This window comes from Dendropsophus ebraccatus, chromosome 6 (genome assembly GCF_027789765.1).
Source record: "Dendropsophus ebraccatus isolate aDenEbr1 chromosome 6, aDenEbr1.pat, whole genome shotgun sequence".
NCBI lineage: Eukaryota > Metazoa > Chordata > Amphibia > Anura > Hylidae > Dendropsophus > Dendropsophus ebraccatus.
Genome location: NC_091459.1, coordinates 39,408,178 through 39,425,752, shown reverse-complemented (window position 1 = coordinate 39,425,752; position 17,575 = coordinate 39,408,178). Strand labels below are relative to the sequence as shown.

Below are 17,575 nucleotides of genomic sequence, written 5' to 3'. Positions count from 1 at the left end.
CAATCTTATCGGCACTGTGTATTTCACCTGTCATCAGACTGTGTAAAAAATAAAAATGCAAAAAAATAAATAAACTGAAATACAGATTTAGGGGGAGATTTATTCAGCTCTGCTCAAATAAAAGCTGAGCTGTGATTGGTTGCTGTGAACAGTTTACACCCTTTGCGATATCTGGACCATACTCTCCATATCCTTCAATGCAAATAAATGTATTGAAAAAAAAGTACACATATTTGGTATCGCTGCATGCTCAACATTGCAGAAAACCTAGAATCGGCCCTGCAGCAAAGAGCTGTCAGACTATAATAAATACATCACTTCCTGCAGGACATACAGCAGCTGATAAGTACTGGAAGACTTGAGATTTTTAAATAGAAGTAAACTACAAATCTGTCTAACGTTCTGGCAACATTTTTTTTTACTCAAGTTTACCTTTATGGCTAAAATTAGCCTGGTCCTGAAGGGGGTATGAATTGTTTTGCTATAGCACATGTAAACACATATCACACACCTATGATAAACATATATCTATCCTAAGATAAAAATAAATAGGAAATTAATTATAGATAGATAGATACAAATATCTTCTTGTTAAATATTTTATTTAATCTATTTGCCTCCAGGTATGAATAACCGAGAAGTTTTGGAGCAAGTGGAACGTGGCTACAGGATGCCGTGTCCACAAGACTGTCCTAATTCTCTGCATGAGCTTATGCTTAACTGCTGGAAAAAAGATCCAGAGGAACGCCCAACTTTTGAATATCTACAAGGTTTCCTGGAAGACTACTTCACTGCCACTGAGCCCCAGTACCAACCCGGAGACAACCTGTAAAGTTCTGCCTGCACCAAGCCATTACCAGGTCATAATCCTAGAATCTGCTTCCAGTTTAATGACTGCCTTTAACAAGGAGCTCTTTCTTCCAGTGTGGGTTGCACGTAGGCGTGAAGCTCAGAACTTCAAGAAAACTTTTTTTTTCCATGGCCACTTATAATAATCTGAATGTTCTCTTTTGAAAACATAAAAAAAACAACAACAACAACGGGGGAAAGGAAGAAAACTCACGACTTCTCAAGCAGAGACTTTGATGATGCATTGTATTGATGTTATGTAAACTGCAAAACCTCGTTCATTGTAAATATTAACTCTGTGCCAATTCCCAATATTAGAGATTTTTTTTAAAGCAGAATCCATGCATTTTTAACCCGTTTCAATTTAAGTCTACACAAGTATTACTATACAAAGTGCCCCCCCATACACTTCTATAATGTTTTTATTTAATATGTAGATGCGTTTGTTTTGCTTTTTGTACATGTACCTATAGATAATGCAAGCTCTTCATACATTCATACCACCATACAGTACATCCTGTACATACATACATACAAAGTCCAGTCTAAACTTTGAACATTAAAGCCAGTTGCCCCAACGATTTCAGAACGAAGACTGAAATGATCTCAGAATGACGCAGTTTTAGCATTCGGTTGTATTGCATCTCGTTTTGGAGACTGACAATGTTTCATGTTATCCCATGAGCTGATAAGCTGACGTTGTTTCTGAATAGGTGATACCCCCATTTCTTACTATGGTAAATGGCCCGTTAATGGCTCCACAAAGTTGACGGTTAAATTACTAATATTGGCTACAACCACACAATGTTTTTGGCCATTAAATGACCGTTTTTTTTGGGCCGGCCTTCATTTCGCTCCCAAATAACACAGTTACTTAAAAATAACAGCCGTTGTTTTATAATAATGGCCATTATTTGGGCAGGAAATGATAGCGTCCAAAAAGAACTGTCGACATAAGGCCCAAAAAAGATGCTGTGTGGTCGTGGCCATTGTCTGTATTCTGCATTCATCTAATTGGTATGAATGTGGCTTCTTAAAGTTCATATTTTTCACAATAGCTTTTTTTTTTTTTTTTTATCTTTTTTTTTTTTTTTTATAAACGTTTACCCTCTCTCTATCTTTCACTTGCAATACACAGCCATGTAACCTTTGCCAATCCTAAGACCACCCAGGAGTACGTAAGCAGATTGTTCATCTTTTTCTATCTATTAATTATTAATGTAAAATGGGTCTTTTCAAAGCCGATAACGAAACTTATTTCTACTCTTTGTCTTGAGACGTTCTCCAATGGAATTACTATGCACTATACATTTCATGGGGAATGCACAAAAAACAGTGTTTCTTTGTATCATTTTTACATTAATTTTGTTTAATGAGCAATTGTCCTTTCCATTTGGTTTTTACATCATGTTATCAAGTTAAAGTCTTAACTAATTTCCTATTATCATTTCTTTACATTTTTTCATGGGAAACTGTTTAACTTTATTAATTTAGTAATTAAATATGAACATTTTACATCATTATTTTGTTATTATTCCTCTGCCCAGAACAGAATTCTTAGAGAATGTTCATCACACTAAGGTAAAATCAGTATATGAGGTAGGGAATAAAACAAATCTTCTGTTCTTGGCTTGTTTCTTCTTACGTTCATGCTTTGTTAAGCAGCACTAACACAGAAAAGGCAGAAAAAATTATAAAGTATCCCAGTGCTTCTACTTTTTACCTCCTACTTTCTTTTGATCCTATTTAGTCTCACATTACCATTAATAATAAGAAATACAAAAATAAATCTTCTCTAAATGTTTTGACAGATCAGCCATGCTCCCCCTAAGGGCCGTATTCCACGGGACGATTATCGTTCAGATTATCGTTAAATCATTCAAATCTAACTGATAATCGTTTGAATAGCAGTTAACGATTAAGGACCGAACTAGAAATCGTTGATCGTTCAATAAGACCTGGACCTATTTTTATCGTTGCTCGTTCGCAAATCGTTCGCATTGAATAAGATTACGTTCGCAGTAGTGTCGAATGCAGTAGCGACGACAAGATGACCGCGAGAACGATCATAAGTAACAATTATCGTTCCATGTAAATGGGTGAACGATTTCAGGTCTTTCGCAATAGCGGTCGTTTGGATTGTTTATCGTTAACGATTATGCGAACGATAATCATCCCATGGAATAGGGCCCTTAGGTAAGATCGGTGTACTCATATACCCCCCTCCCCCATATAAACATCTCCAGGCCCTATCCCCTGTATGGGACACATCTGTAAGCATGCTTTGTGTCCTGTGTGACCTGTGCAGTGGTCATTCTATAGGGAACAAGAGACTAGACATTTTTTGCGTTTGCTATATACTGGTATCAACCAGATCACTTTCCAGCAGCCTCCTTCTTGATACCACAGACAGTCTCAGCTTATCGTAAGCCCAGTGGACAGACTGAAAGCTGCAAGATTTCAGGATTATTTTATAATGTACATAGTAAAATAGAACATTTTCTGATGATACATTCACTTTGAGTCTTTCTAATGCCAGATAAAAGTATAATAGTAAAAAAAAGAATGTCTAAACTCTCAATGCCAGTTATACAGTTCTTTGATAAGTAAACTTCTGTGTTGCATTGTTTTTCATATCTGTCATGAAACTTTTTTTCCAGCAGACATAACATTTAGACTTCCTTCACAGTTCAGGAAAATCTATCTAGATTTCTTATTAGGAAATCCAGATAAATTTCCTAACCTATAAGGTTCTCTGGGGCATGGACACCCTTCAAGATTTTTCCTGAAGGGTGTCCGTGCGGGAAAATGGCCCAGAATCTATGGATATGTCCGGCACAGATACCTCATAGAACACTATGGGACATCCAGAATTCCAGACAGCTCCATATGCAAATCTGGAAACTGTTTGGAATTCCAGATGCTTTTTTGGCAGCCTGGTGTTGATGCTGGCCCTTTAACTGTACACACTCCTACTGGAGCACATAGGCTGCACTCTCCCCCCCCAGCATTGCGGCACATGAGTGATGTCACCTGTGCACTCGCAAAGCTCGAAGGGAAAGCCGGAGGAGGTCACCGTTGCTGCCTATGGCACTTGAGTATGTCTTGTTTTTTTCCCTCGTCTGTTTTTACAGTCAGGAAACATTGATGGTTTCCTAATACCTAATGAAAGGCTTCTTGACAAGTGTTTCCTGACCGTAAAAGCGGCCGTGAAGGTGTGAAGGGGAAATCAGTCGATAGAATGTTTCCCTTCTGAATCAAGGCCATCACCCTGGCAACAGGGAAGGATGTAACACTTGTGACACAGCAATAAGATGGCTTGAATAGATGACAAAGAGATAATGACACAGTCAACAAACCTATAGTCTGATAATTTTATACACATTTTAGGTGTGCTATCGTTTTATGTTATGGGTTACTCTCACTTCCATGTAATATATACTGTAAATCTTTGTTATTAGAATAGATTGCTACCAGAATATACATAGAATTTATATTATTAAAAATCGCTGTCAGTGCTCTATGCACCTTCTCTAGGGCTTAAAACAGGCCAAGTGGTAAGACCTGTTCCATCACTAAAAGGCTGATCATCTGTCACTATTGAACTTGTTGGCCCAAGCTTTTATAGTTTGCACGTCAGAACCACCTTTAGTTGTAAGGTACTCTCTAAAATGTCTAAAAAGGTGTTATTTCTAGAGATGAGCAAACCGGGTTCGGGTTCGAGTCGATCCGAACCCGAACGTTCGGTATTTGATTAGCTGGGGCTGCTGCACTTGGATAAAGCTCTAAGGTTGTCTGGAAAACATGGGTACAGCCAATGACTATATCCATGTTTTCCACATAGCCTTAGGGCTTTATCCAACTTCAGCAGCCACCGCTAATCAAATGCCAAAAGTTCGGGTTCGGATGGACTCGAGCATGCTCCAGGTTCGCTCATCTCTAGTTATTTCCAGTCTCCTTTACCTACCAGTCTCTACGTCAGTCAGCTCTCATTGATTCTGGGCCTGCATCTAACTTTATTGACTGAATTTGAAAAAATCCTGGGCCCTTCTGATGTTTTTCCTGACCATTTACGAGTGGTAACCATAGATACTACCTCATTGATCAAAGGTTTCTTCCAGTTCTGTATAAGATTGAAATGTTGGTGGTTCTGTACATTAGCTTGTCCTTTTGCTCATCCTTTCATCTGTAATCTAGTGGACAGACGTAGAGGTTAAACCAAGCTGTAATATGAAAATAACATTGTTATTTGTCCCAAAAGACTGACTGGGCGACTTATCTGCCTCTCATTTGCTTTAAGTATTCACGAGAGTACCTCATCTGGCCCTTTACCGTTCTTTTGTAATTTTGGCTTTTATCAGCAGCAGCTTTTGCTGGTATGAAGTCTGACCAAAACAATGTGAATGTTAACTTAAAAGATCTGTGAACAGTCTGGGCCCAGGTTTAAAGGAACCTGGTAACTGCCCAGAACACAAGACATCTCTGTATTAGTGGATTCGTCATAAATAGTGATGAGTGAACTTTAGAAAAGTGTCCGGGCTCTGCCACGTGTCTGAACCCAAATGCTCGGCATTCAACCCCCGGCATCTGAAGAAGTTGGATGCCTTAGGGAGTTCTGAAAAACATGGATACAGCCATAGGTATGTTCACACAATGTATAATTTCATTAAACAACGGCCTTAGTTGCAGGTTTGCAACCACGGACGTTATTTAATGAAATTGCAGATTACATTGATTGTAATGGAATCCTGCCCAGAGTGTATAAGTGACGTGTCAGTTTTGTGCAGCCACTATTCATAGGCTGTATGGTGGCATCCAATTTCTCCACACGCCGGGAGCTGAATGTTGAGCGCTTGGGTTAAGTCATGTGGTCAAACCTGGATTTTTTTCTGAAGTTCGCTCATCACTAGTGATAAATAGCAATAACTGAGTAATAAACCTGATTATCCACCCAAAAACTTTGTTTAAAGGTTTCATCTGGAAAATTTGCTCCACCCTATGTCAGTTCATATATAATTGCGCATGGGCATTATTACTCTTTGATCAGCAGCATTTTATTGTGCATTGACTATGCTCCGGACTTTGGCTTGTTTTCCTGGTTACATCCCCAGATCTTGATTTTGTACTTAGACCTTGGCCTGTTTAACGGTATTGTCTCTGCTTCTGGATTTGTCCCTGGTTTTGCTCTTTCTTGGTCGCTCACTTGTTATTGGACTTTCTTTGTTTAGCATTTTGTAGCTAATCCCGACTCAGCTGGTTGTTTGACACAGATTGTGGACTATTCTGAATCCCTGATGGGGCCTGCACCAAGTCAGAGTAATGGCCCTATTCCACGGGCTGTCTAGAGGAGCAAACGAGCGCTCTCAGCGCTTGTTTGCTCCTCGTTCCCAGCTCGCTGCCGCCGCTATTTTAAGCGGCTGCAGCGAGCGGTTGAGTGTGGGAGGGGCGGCGGGGAGCTGCGGGGGGGGCTGCCCGGGTGATCGCTGATCGTCCGGGCAGCCCATAGGATACAGCAGCGTCTGCTGCCGACTCTCCTATTCAACGGAGCGACGGCAGAAGATCGCTGCTATATCAGTCGCTTGTTTTTCAACATGTTGAAAAACAGGCGACTGCAACAATCAGCCGACATGAACGACGTCGGCTGATCGTTGCACTCTATTCCACTGGACGATTATTGTCCATAGCGGCCAATATCGGCCGACAATCGTTCCGTGGAATAGGGCCTTAAGGAACTTCACCCATTTGGGGGCTGCTATCTAGGGCTGATCATCTAAGTAGATAGGGAAAGTGAGCTGGCTTCACTACAGGGCTCACTATTCCCCTACAGACACTTCAATGGAAAGCTGACAGCTGTCAACCTTTAGGTGGTATGGGAGCATATCTAGAAACTGTAAAAAGGGGTGTAATCAGGAAACTCTATGCTGTTTAATATAATTCTTTTGTGGGTTGCTAACAGGTCTTCTTTAAGAAACTGAAAATGTCTTTCATTTTTTCATTGTCGAATTCCAAGAGCCCCATACCTTTTTATTGTTCTACTGTTATATGTGTATGAGATATCTTTTTGCAAGACAATGTTGTTGTTGTTTTTTTTTACAAGAGAAAAAAAGTGTGAAGGAGGCCACGGGGTCCATTCCCATGTTGCAATTGCCACATTGCACCAAAACCGCTGTTCAAATTGCTGCCTATTGTAGCTTTGTTCTATTTCCCAAACAGGGCTAAAATCTAGTCACTAGTAGACTACAATTGGTGCATAAAATTTAGTGGGCCTGCCAGAAGTGCAGTGCCCTACCCTAACAAGGTGGTGACTGCCCTACACCTTGGGCATTATTTTAGGTGCTCCATCCTGACAGTATCTGTCTCTTTCTGGTGCCCCTAGTGGTACTGGTGGGTACCAAGATAATAATAACAATGGGGTTAGTGTTAGCTATTTCATGGGCTAACACTCAGCCCTTGCTTAATAATGGAATGCAGCCTAGATGATGACTTTACTACTAAAGTTCTAAAAGTACTAAACTTTATTAAAAAGAAAACCTTTGATCATTTTATTTAAAAAAGCCAGTCATCAATGTAGTCCTTCTAATCTTTTTTTTGTTGCATTTTTCAGGATAATTGAATCTAAACACATTAGTCACACTGGTCAAAATGTAAGCAAAACTAATGCTATATTTACCTTTCCTTGGTCCAGCAATGAACCAGCTCTGCTTACTGCCATAGGGTTTCCTATAGAGATGAGCGAAACGGGTTCGGGTTCGAGTCAATCCGAACCCAAACGTTCGGTATTTGATTAGCAGTGGCTGCTGAACTTGGATAAAGCTCCAAGGTTGTCTGGAAAACATGGATACAGCCAATGACTATATCCATGATTTCCACATAGCCGTAGGGCTTTATCCAAGTTCAGCAGCCACCGCTAATCAAATGCCGAAAGTTCGGGTTCGGATCGTCTCAAATGTAGTGGAAAAGCTTGATGTGAATGGGGCCTTAATGATTTTCCATGCAGAGCTTTGAAAGATACCATTTAAATTGTTCTTTTTTATTGTTTCATTTATTATTTTTGGCTCGTATCCACTGAGCACCGGTATTGGTTTTTTTTTAGGTGGGGGTGCAGTGTAGATCACTCAGACCACCCCTTTAACATGGCAAATGACTTATATGTGTGTGCTGTAGGCATAACATATCTGAATGCATATTACATTGAACAATAATTTGTCGTGCCCGTGCCTGTTCAGACCTCGGCACAGTCTTCAACTCATGGTAGAAGGTCGAGACTGCCCCTTAGCTATATTTTGTATTTGAATTATATCTTTTTTTTTCACTGTCTGAACACAGCTCTGCTCCTTCTGCTCTGGTGATTGATTTCTTACCATACCCATCTCTTCCTGCTAAATTTCATCTGGCTACTTAACAGTTAACCTCTGTTTTGCTTCAGTGATTGATGTCTGGTCTTTCCACTAGAAAACACAGAGGATCTGTGCAGGATCAGCGGATTCCCTCACCTGATGTGGTTGTGCAAGACTGAGGCACAACTCTCTAAGCCTGATGCATAGCCTATCCTGTATACCCATGTCGGGGAAATTAGAAAGATGCAGACCTCCACTCCTTAGGAAAACAGGTTCAACAGGCGCGGACAACTCCAATAGGATGCCTGAGTATATGGCTTATAAAAGAAAACTTTCATTTATAAAGTATATTAAAACAATTATACAAAACAACCTGTTTCCAGGAGGGATCGGCTCTCTTCATCAGGTACGTACTTAGAGATGTTCAACGTGATATTTAAATGCAGAAACAGGAAATGACAAAACAGCAAAAACTGACATCACCTTAAAGGGACAGTACAGCACATACACAGAACAATACATACAATAATATAAAACTACACAGAAAGAAAAGGACTCCCATTTTATACTCAATGGTCCTATTAAGCCCATTGGAAACCAATTGAAATGTCCGATAAGTTTCATGGTTGATTAAATATCTATATCTATTTGATATATTTACTGGGACTTGTTCAAGAACTGTACGTTTAAGACTACTAGGGTCACTGCCATGTTTAACCATATAATGTCTAGATAGACTATGTTTGACATAGTTATTCTTGATATTAGCCCGGTGCTTATTCATGCAGCACCGCAGTGTCTGTACTGTGCAGCCCACATACTGAAGAGAACAAGGACAACTGAGGAGATAAATGACATAGAAGAACAATTACAGATATCCCTAATCCTGAGTGATTGTTTGGTAGTAAAGGAGTTAAAGATCACAGTAGGATTCTCTGAAATCCACGCACAGTACAGACACCACGGGAGCCTGCACCGGGATGTATTACCGCACATGGCAGCAGCACCAGTGGTAGTTTCTTTTTCTGAACGTAGACGGCTAGCAGCCAAAGAACTACGCAAGTCTTCCAAAAAGTGATATTTGGATGATTAGGTACAATACATTTTAAAAGAGGATCATTTAAAATTATTGGCCAATGTTTATTCAGTATTTTCTTTATTTCTTTTTACCAGTATTAAATTCAGTTATAAAGTTCATCCCATTACCTATTGTATGTTCCTTTATTGTGATGTTTCTTTATTGTTTATTGGTCTTTCCACTAACCCTTTGCTGTGGCAGTCTGTGTGTCTGGGCCAACCATGTGCTGGACCAGATCTCTGGCCACCTATAAAGTGTTCAGGTGCTCAGTAGTCTTGGCCAGCTATTAGCCTCAGTTGAGTGTCATTGTGGTTTTTGTATTCCTTGTTTTCCTGAATTTCAGTTTTTGGCTCACCTGACCTCAGCTCTTACCTCTGATAACTCTTTTTTTTTGTTTATGACTTTAAACTTCAACTCAAATTGGACTCATTAGGACTCAATTGGACTCATGAGAGGAAACCCATGCAAACACAGGGAGAACATACAAACTCCTTGCAGATGATGTGGGATCCCAGCGCTGCAAGACAACAGTGCTAACCACTGAGCCACTGAACAATCGCTGTATTAGAAATACCTGCTCAATACTAGGTTGATAGCTGATACCTATTTTGGGTGATCACAATTTGCAGACATCAGAGAATAGATTCCAGAAATATCCTCTATAACTAGAGCCATGCCTTCTGGAGCAGCTCTGTTGGTGGGAGCCAATCTGGCATCCTGTTCCAGCATATCCTAAACTTGTTCAATGGTGTACAGTCTGGTAAGTTTTGATGTGTTCCTCTAACCACTCCCTTCTGATCTAAGCCTGATGACGTGGAGCTTTGTCCTGTTAAAAGATGGCATGGTGATGGAGGAAGACCTTCTAAAGGTATGATCACAAATGAACAGCCAACAGTTGACTATAGCATTCATCATTTAAACGGGTTGTCTAGCAAAAAAAGAAATCTTTAAAATCAACTGGTGTCAGAAAGTTATATAGATTTGTAATTTACTTCTATTTAAAAATCTCAAGTCTTCCCATACTATATATCCTGCAGAAAGTGTTGTGTTATTTACATTCAGAAACAGTGCTCTCTGCTGCCACCTCTGTCCATGTCAGGAACTGTCCAGAGCAGTAGCAAATCCTAATAGAAAACCTCTCCTGCTCAGGACAGTTCCTGTCTCGGCCAGAGATGAGAGCAGAGAGCTCTGTGTCAGACTGAAAATAAAACATTTTTAAATAGAAGTAAATTACAAGTCTATATAACTTACTGACACCAGTTGATTTGATTTGAAAAAAAATCACTGGACAACCCCTTTAACCCCTTAACGACATCGGGCGTATATTTACGCCCTGATGCCGGTAAGGACGTTCAGAGCGGGGCCGCGCGGCGACCCCGCTCTGAACCGCAGCGGTCCCAGGTGCCGCTTGTAGCCCGGGACCGTAGGTATTAGCGGGCACGGTCCGATCGCCGTGCCCACTAATACAGTAATCAGATGCAGCTGTCAAACATGACAGCTGCATCCGATTACCGGATTCAGCTGTTCCCTGGTGTCTAGTGGCGGAGATCGCTCCCCCGGGATGTTATCCCGGAGGAGCGATCTCCGTTTCTGAAGCCGGCCGGGGACCGCTCCAAGATGGCGCCGTCCCCGACTCGGCACTCGTTTACTTCCGGCTGCAGCAGCCGGAAGTAAACGAGTGCCTATCTCATGGATCTCTGCAGCATATCTATGCTGCAGAGATCTCTATGAGAGATCAAAGCACTTATACTAGAAGTCCCCTAGGGGGAATAACCCTAACCCCAGGGGGGCTTCTAGTATAAGTGTTAAAGTAAAAAAAAAAGTGTTGTTAATAGTAAAAAGCCCCCTCCCCTAATAAAAGTCTGAATCACCCCCCTTTTCCCAGGTTATAAATAAAAGTAAATAAATAAATAAATAAACAAACATGTTTGCTATCACCGCGTGCGTAATCGCCCGAACTATTAATTAATCACATTCCTGATCTCGCACGGTAAACAGCGTCAGCGCAAAAAAATCCCAAAGTGCTAAATTGCGCATTTTTGGTCGCATCAAATCCAGAAAAATTGTAATAAAAAGCGATCAAAAAGTCATATATGCGCAATAAAGGTACCGATAGAAAGATCACATCATGGTGCAAAAAATGACACCTCACACAGCCCCATAGACCAAAGGATAAAAGCGCTATAAGCCTGGGAATGGAGCGATTTTAAGTGACGTATATTTGTTGACAATGGTTTAAATTTTTTACAGGCCATCAGATACAATATAAGTTATACATGTTACATATTGTTTTAATCTTAACGACTTGAGGAACATATATAACAAGTCAGTTTTACCCCAGGGCGAATGGCGTAAAAACACATTTCCCCCAAATAAACAAAATGCTTTTTTTTTTTTCAATTTCACCACACTTTGAATTTTTTTCTGGTTTCGCAGTATACTTTATGCAAAAATTCAGCCTGTCATTGCAAAGTACAATTAGTGACGCAAAAAATAAGGGCTCATGTGGGTTTCTAGGTGGAAAAATGCAAGGGCTATGGCCTTTTAAGCACAAGGAGGAAAAAACTAAAACGCAAAAATTGAAATTGGCTCTGTCCTTAAGGGGTTAAGGATTGTGGTATGATCACCAACAATTCCTCAACTTGCCAAGAAAATACTTCTCTCGTAATCTGTTAAATGGCCAAAGGTGCACCCATAGTATACGGTTTCTGCTGGTGATGCCAAATCAGTATGATTTAGAAATAAACAGGAGTCATCACTCCAGAGGAGCTTCTGCCATGTGTCCACAGTCCATTGGCATATTTCCTTTGCGAAAGGTGTTGCATGCAATGATGCAGGGTCATTAGGGGCACCTTGTTTGTCTTCATCTATTGAACCCCTGTTGTCTCAAGGTACACTGCATAGTCATTGGGAAAGTATCTTAGGCTGGGTTCACACTACGTTTTTGCAATTCGTTTTTGTTTCATCCTTTTTTTTGGAAAAACGGATAATAAAATGAATGGAAAAAATGGATGCACGTGTGTGCGTCCGTTTTGGTCCGTTTTTCCATCGACTTTCGTTATAAAAAGAACAGATTAAAAAGGATCCAATTTTTTTTGACGGACACAAAAATTAGGTCAACCACGTTTTGTGTCCGTAAAAAAAAAAAAAACTGATCCGTTTTCATCCATTTTATTTTATAATGGAAGTCAGTGGAAAAACGGATCAAAACAGATGCACATAGTTGCACCAGTTTATTTCATCAGTTTTTGCAATCCGTTTTTTGCAAAAAACAAATTGCAAAAACGGATTGCAAAAACGTAGTGTGAACCCAGCCTTACTAGCTCACTGTTGTACTGCTGGGTCATTTGGTCCATTGTGGTACATTTTAAAAAGTAGAAAGAAAATAGCACCACCCCACTGGGCCTCAACAATCTGTGGTCAAAGACACTCGACTTATCACGTTAACTCATGACTGGATAATGTTGCTGTGCAGAGGGGAGGTCAACACGTTGTCTGGGAGCCGCAGTCACCATGTGGTATCGTAGTGTTGGTTATAAAATGTCGTTATTAAATCATAATTAGAGATGAGTGAATCACTCGAAAATTTGTTTCCAGAAATTGCGAATATTTGCACAAAATTGCGAATATTCGCGAATTGCTTACAAACTAATTGTCCGTGTTTGCCCATGTTTATCGAATTTGCAAAGCGAATCTGGCAAATTCGCAAATTGCAATAAGGTGAATTAAACGCCTGATTTGCTGCTGTCATGAATGTGCCTGTGCCGAACTCCGTGCGCCCTTGGCTCGTGCTGCGCGCCTGAGATGGCGCTGATATTCAGTGTTTTTGTATGTTTGTGCGGTGTCCTGGGCCTTGTCTGAACACTGCTCTATTTCCTTCTGTGTTTGTTCAGCCACACCCGCCTGAGATACTCCTGGCCACTCCGGAGTTAACTCTGATGCTGGTTAGCTTGTCTGGTCAGGTTGCTCTTGCCCCAGGTGTTCTGAGGAGATTAGGGGTCTGGTCCAATCAGCTCCTGCACTGGACCTCTGGTCTCCTATATAGTGTCTGCCAGCCTGCCTCTCACTGCTGGATATTGAGCTTGTCTCTGCCTGGTTCTGGGTCTCTTGCTCTGTTTATTCTGACTCTTCTGCTTTGTATTTCTGACCATCCTTGCTAGCCGCCTGCACCTGACCATACTGCCTGTTTATTGACCTTGCTTCTTGGATTGTGATTTTGTACTTTTCTGCCCGATTGTTGTGACCCGGACTGTCGACTATTCTTTATTGTGTTTTGTCTGTCTGTCTGTCTGTCTGTCTTGTCTTTTTGTCCCACCAAGCCAGTACAGGGACCGCCGCCCAGTTGCTGCCCTGGGGTTTAGCCTAGGGGGGCAAGTAGGTAGAGTCAGTGGGCGGGGATGAGCTTAGGGTGCACTGTCTGTGTCCGCCGTTTTGTCTCTTAGTGACTAGTCCTGACAGCTGCGAATCGGAATCCGGCAGATTCACTTCGCTCATCTCTAATTACAATCATGGGTAACAATAGTGCTTTGACTTACAGATCAGGGTTGTGAACAACTTTTTCATAGGCAAATAGGAAAACCATAATTTGTGATAAAGCTGATTTGTACTGTAATGAACAAGGTAGATAAATCCAGCACTGGAATCTGGAACAGCCGTTTCGGGGAATGCCTCCCCTTTTCTGCCCAGGTACACCTGAGGAAGTGCGCTATATATATATATATATATATATATATATATAGTGTACATAGTCATAGACAAATAACAAAAGGAGAAATAACAATAAAATATCAGTCTATAGAAAAACACTGAGGTCATTCCTCTCATTCATACCAAGAGGTCCCATAGCATTAAGGTTAGCTATCCATAAAGATTCTTTCTGTAGAAGATATTGCTATGCTATGGGCACGCATGTCTCATGTACCTATGCCAACTTCTTTCTGGCTAAACTGGAAAATGATTTATTTTTTTTCTACAAATAATTTGTTAACAATATCTAAACTTAATTCTGATATAGTTCAATAAGAGCAATAAGCGCTTGGCACTGTCTTCATTCACACAGTGTTAGGGGTTGCTGGCGTGCAATCTCTGCATGTATGATGTGTGATGCACTGTTCAGGTGGTGCTCAGCATACAGACAATCCTATATGGCATGGTAAGAACAAATTCAGAAAGCGGCAACTCACCAAGCAAGTGCGGTTTATTCAAGACATACACCGATCATCGGATATATTGACAACATCTTTGTCATCTGGGACGGGTCTGTCCTGGATTTTGAGGACTTTGACATTAATAATGTTGATACGGTATTTACTCACAAGGTAGAAGGGAACTTTTGTCTCCCAAGCTTGGGAACTGGAGGAGCGACTTGCAGCCTGTGCCTATCCTAGGACCCTGATTAAAAAAGCATTTAGTCAGGCCCAGGCACTTGAAAGGAAAAATCTATTAGGACCCAAAAACAAGACTAACACTTGTCATGACGGTAACATATTTTCATTTGTCTTTTAGAATCCTCCTTTAAATCAGGTCATAGTAAAAGCCATACGTAAGCACAGGTACCTTCTTTAGCAGGACCCTGACTTTTAGTAAATGTACAACCTTGCATTATCTTCCGTAAAAATCTGAGACGTTTTGATACAGTGAAGAAAGAAATACTGGGTGTCCCAAGGATCAGTAGTCAGTAACCAACGATGCGGCAGTGCAATTACTGTTCTAAAATGCTACCCCTCTCCTATATTCCATTGAATGATGTAGACTGCCAAGTCAAAGATCTTATTACTTGCAAAACCTGTTTATGCATACATGCTACTGCCCATGTGAATATTTCTATATAGGGAAGACAAAATGGCCCCTGTGGAACCGCTTTAAGGAACACTCTTCAGTTAGGACGGGTAAGAGAGTACCAGCCTTATTAACCATGTCGCTCCTGGGTTTAGAAAGAGTCAACTCTGTTCCAAGGGCATAGATCGAAATCAATATGTTTTACAAATGAAACTTTATGGACAGCTAACATTAATGCAATGGCACCTCTTGGTATGAATAAGGAATGACCTGAGTGTTTTTCTATAGACTGATATATAATTGTCAATTGTCTATCACTATGTACACTATATATATATATATATATATATATATATATATATATGTGTGTGTATATACTGTATATGTATATATACTGTATATGTATATAGCTGCTCCTCAGGTGTGAGGTGTACCTGGCCAGAAGAAGAATGGCTGTTCCAGGTTACGCACCTGCACCACTTGCACTTTGCTCTATCCCCTCCCTGCAAAATTTGATGCAACAAAGTCTGTGAACTAAGTGGTGAGTGCTGGATTTATCTACCTTGTGTATTTCCTTTTGGTATACAGTCTTTGCACCCCAGTGTATCCTTTGACGTTTTCTATCCTCCGTGGTCCTCACTCAATAGTGCTATAACCAAGGGTGCTGTGTCTCTATTTGTGCATCACTTTATTTGTACTATATTGCTATAGTTTAAAATAGTGATATGAACATATTAGCCGCAGATATTATGAACTTAATCACACAAGATCTTAGGGATTTTTTTTATGAACATTACAAAAAAGTCCCCTAATATAAAGGACTGTCTAAGAATTTACAGACCATTGCCAACCTGATACGGATCCACACATGTAGGCATCAAGTCCTCCTAACGTGCTTGCAATGTGCCACCTTTTGTTTAAAAAAAGAATAATAATAATTGCTGACACCCTGGATTTAACAGCATATCTGGTGACTGATTTTAAAGCTTCAAATTGTCTTCTGTTAGAGCTTTGGGGCCCTTTTATTAGGGGTACATAATTGTGTTTGGGTACATGAGAATATCCTCTGGTACTCAGGAGGGCATGTCTGACCCTGGATGCTTTTATCAGGTATCTAACTATATAGAACATTTACAATCTGTAGTAGCCTGAAGCAGCCACTAGATGGCAATGTAGAATCACCAAACCTTCTAAGGCTTCACATCTAACTACAGGGGTAATAATTCTCCATGAGAAGAGCATCTTTCCACTGGGAATTCTATGAGTTCCAGAAAAAAGGAATCTGGGAAAGGTTTGCAATGTTGCTCTCTCATATCAAATGCTTTTTTATATAAAAATATATACCAAGCCAGAAGCTGGCTTCTGTGGGGGTATTATTTCTCTGTCAGGATTAATACTGGGCGGGGGCAAAATATGACTACATGAGTCATTAATACAGAGTTGGGGAACAGTGAGGGCATTAATACTGAAGAAAAAAAGAATGACTCCCATCAGAGAAGACATCACCTGTAAACACTGTAATCACTGAATGTAATTGCACTGTAATCACTTCAATGAGCTTATACCCTACACGGAGTCAGACTGAAACCTATATGGGTACTGTATAAGTTGTATTGGCCCTTATTCTGGCACTTCCACAAATTACCACAACATCTCATTCCCTGTTCCCCCAGTAGCAAGTTTACAGTTAAGGCCCTATTCCACCAACAGATCTGACAACAGATTATCTGCCAAAGATTTGAAGCCAAACCCAGGAGTGGATATGGAAAGAGGAGAAATCTCAGTCTTTCCTTTATGACCTGTTCTCTGATTATAGTCTGTTCCTGGGTTTGGCCTCAAATCTTTGGCAGATAATCTGTCGTCAGATCTGTTGGTGGAATAGAGCCTTTAGGCTGAATTTAAATGGATTACCAGTAGAGATGAGCGAACCCGGTTCAGGTTTGAGTCCATCCGGACCCGAACGTTTGGCATTTGATTAGCGGGGGCTGCTGAACTTGGATAAAGCTCTAAGGTTATCTGGAAAACATGGATACAGCCAATGACTATACCCATGTTTTCCACATAGTCTTAGGGCTTTATCCAACTTCAGCATCCACCGCTAATCAAATGCCGAAAGTTCGGGTTCGGATCGACTCGAGCATGCTCCAGGTTCGCTCATCTCTAATTACCAGTCGGATATAAATCCTGCTGCTCCATTTAAAGTCTATGGCACTGATGAAAACAGTTAAGCATAAACTAGGTCCTCTCTTCGTCAATTGGGGGGATCACACAAAGTACTTTTACTCTCTGGGTTATGTCTTCCATTTTCAATCAGATAGTCAAGACCCCCTCTAATTGCTGTGGTAGCCCCATGCTTCTCTGTTCTTTCAGGTAACTGATAGGTTATGTGCCCATTCTAAATTAAAATGCAACCGCTTAAACTTTGTGATCTCACAGGATGTACACTGGATTTACTCACAGTCTTTCTATAACGGCTGTTTTCTTATAATTCTCTTGCATTCTTCCAGGAATCCAGTCGTTCGAGCTTCTTACC

The 17,575-nt window shown here is 40.6% G+C and overlaps 1 protein-coding gene and 1 long non-coding RNA gene across 8 annotated transcripts in view; one reads left to right on the top strand and one right to left on the bottom strand.

Annotated features, from left to right (window-relative positions):
* Nucleotides 1-2,501, top strand: part of FYN (FYN proto-oncogene, Src family tyrosine kinase) — a 145,396-nt gene extending 142,895 nt beyond the window's left edge. For 6 of the 7 annotated variants that reach the window (XM_069974852.1, XM_069974850.1, XM_069974853.1 and 3 more), the window contains one exon: nucleotides 624-2,496. In XM_069974852.1, coding sequence (XP_069830953.1) covers nucleotides 624-832 — 209 coding nt within the window. In that variant the 3' untranslated portion in view covers nucleotides 833-2,496. Of the gene's footprint in view, nucleotides 1-623 lie in introns of all 7 variants that reach the window. The other variant, XM_069974856.1, reaches the window with a different exon arrangement.
* Nucleotides 1,934-17,572, bottom strand: LOC138795573 (uncharacterized). The gene is made up of 3 exons (XR_011363631.1): nucleotides 17,501-17,572; nucleotides 4,946-5,042; nucleotides 1,934-2,516 (listed from the first exon to the last, which is right to left on the bottom strand). It is a non-coding gene; the product is annotated as an uncharacterized lncRNA (long non-coding RNA).
* Nucleotides 17,573-17,575: the final 3 nt, after the last annotated feature.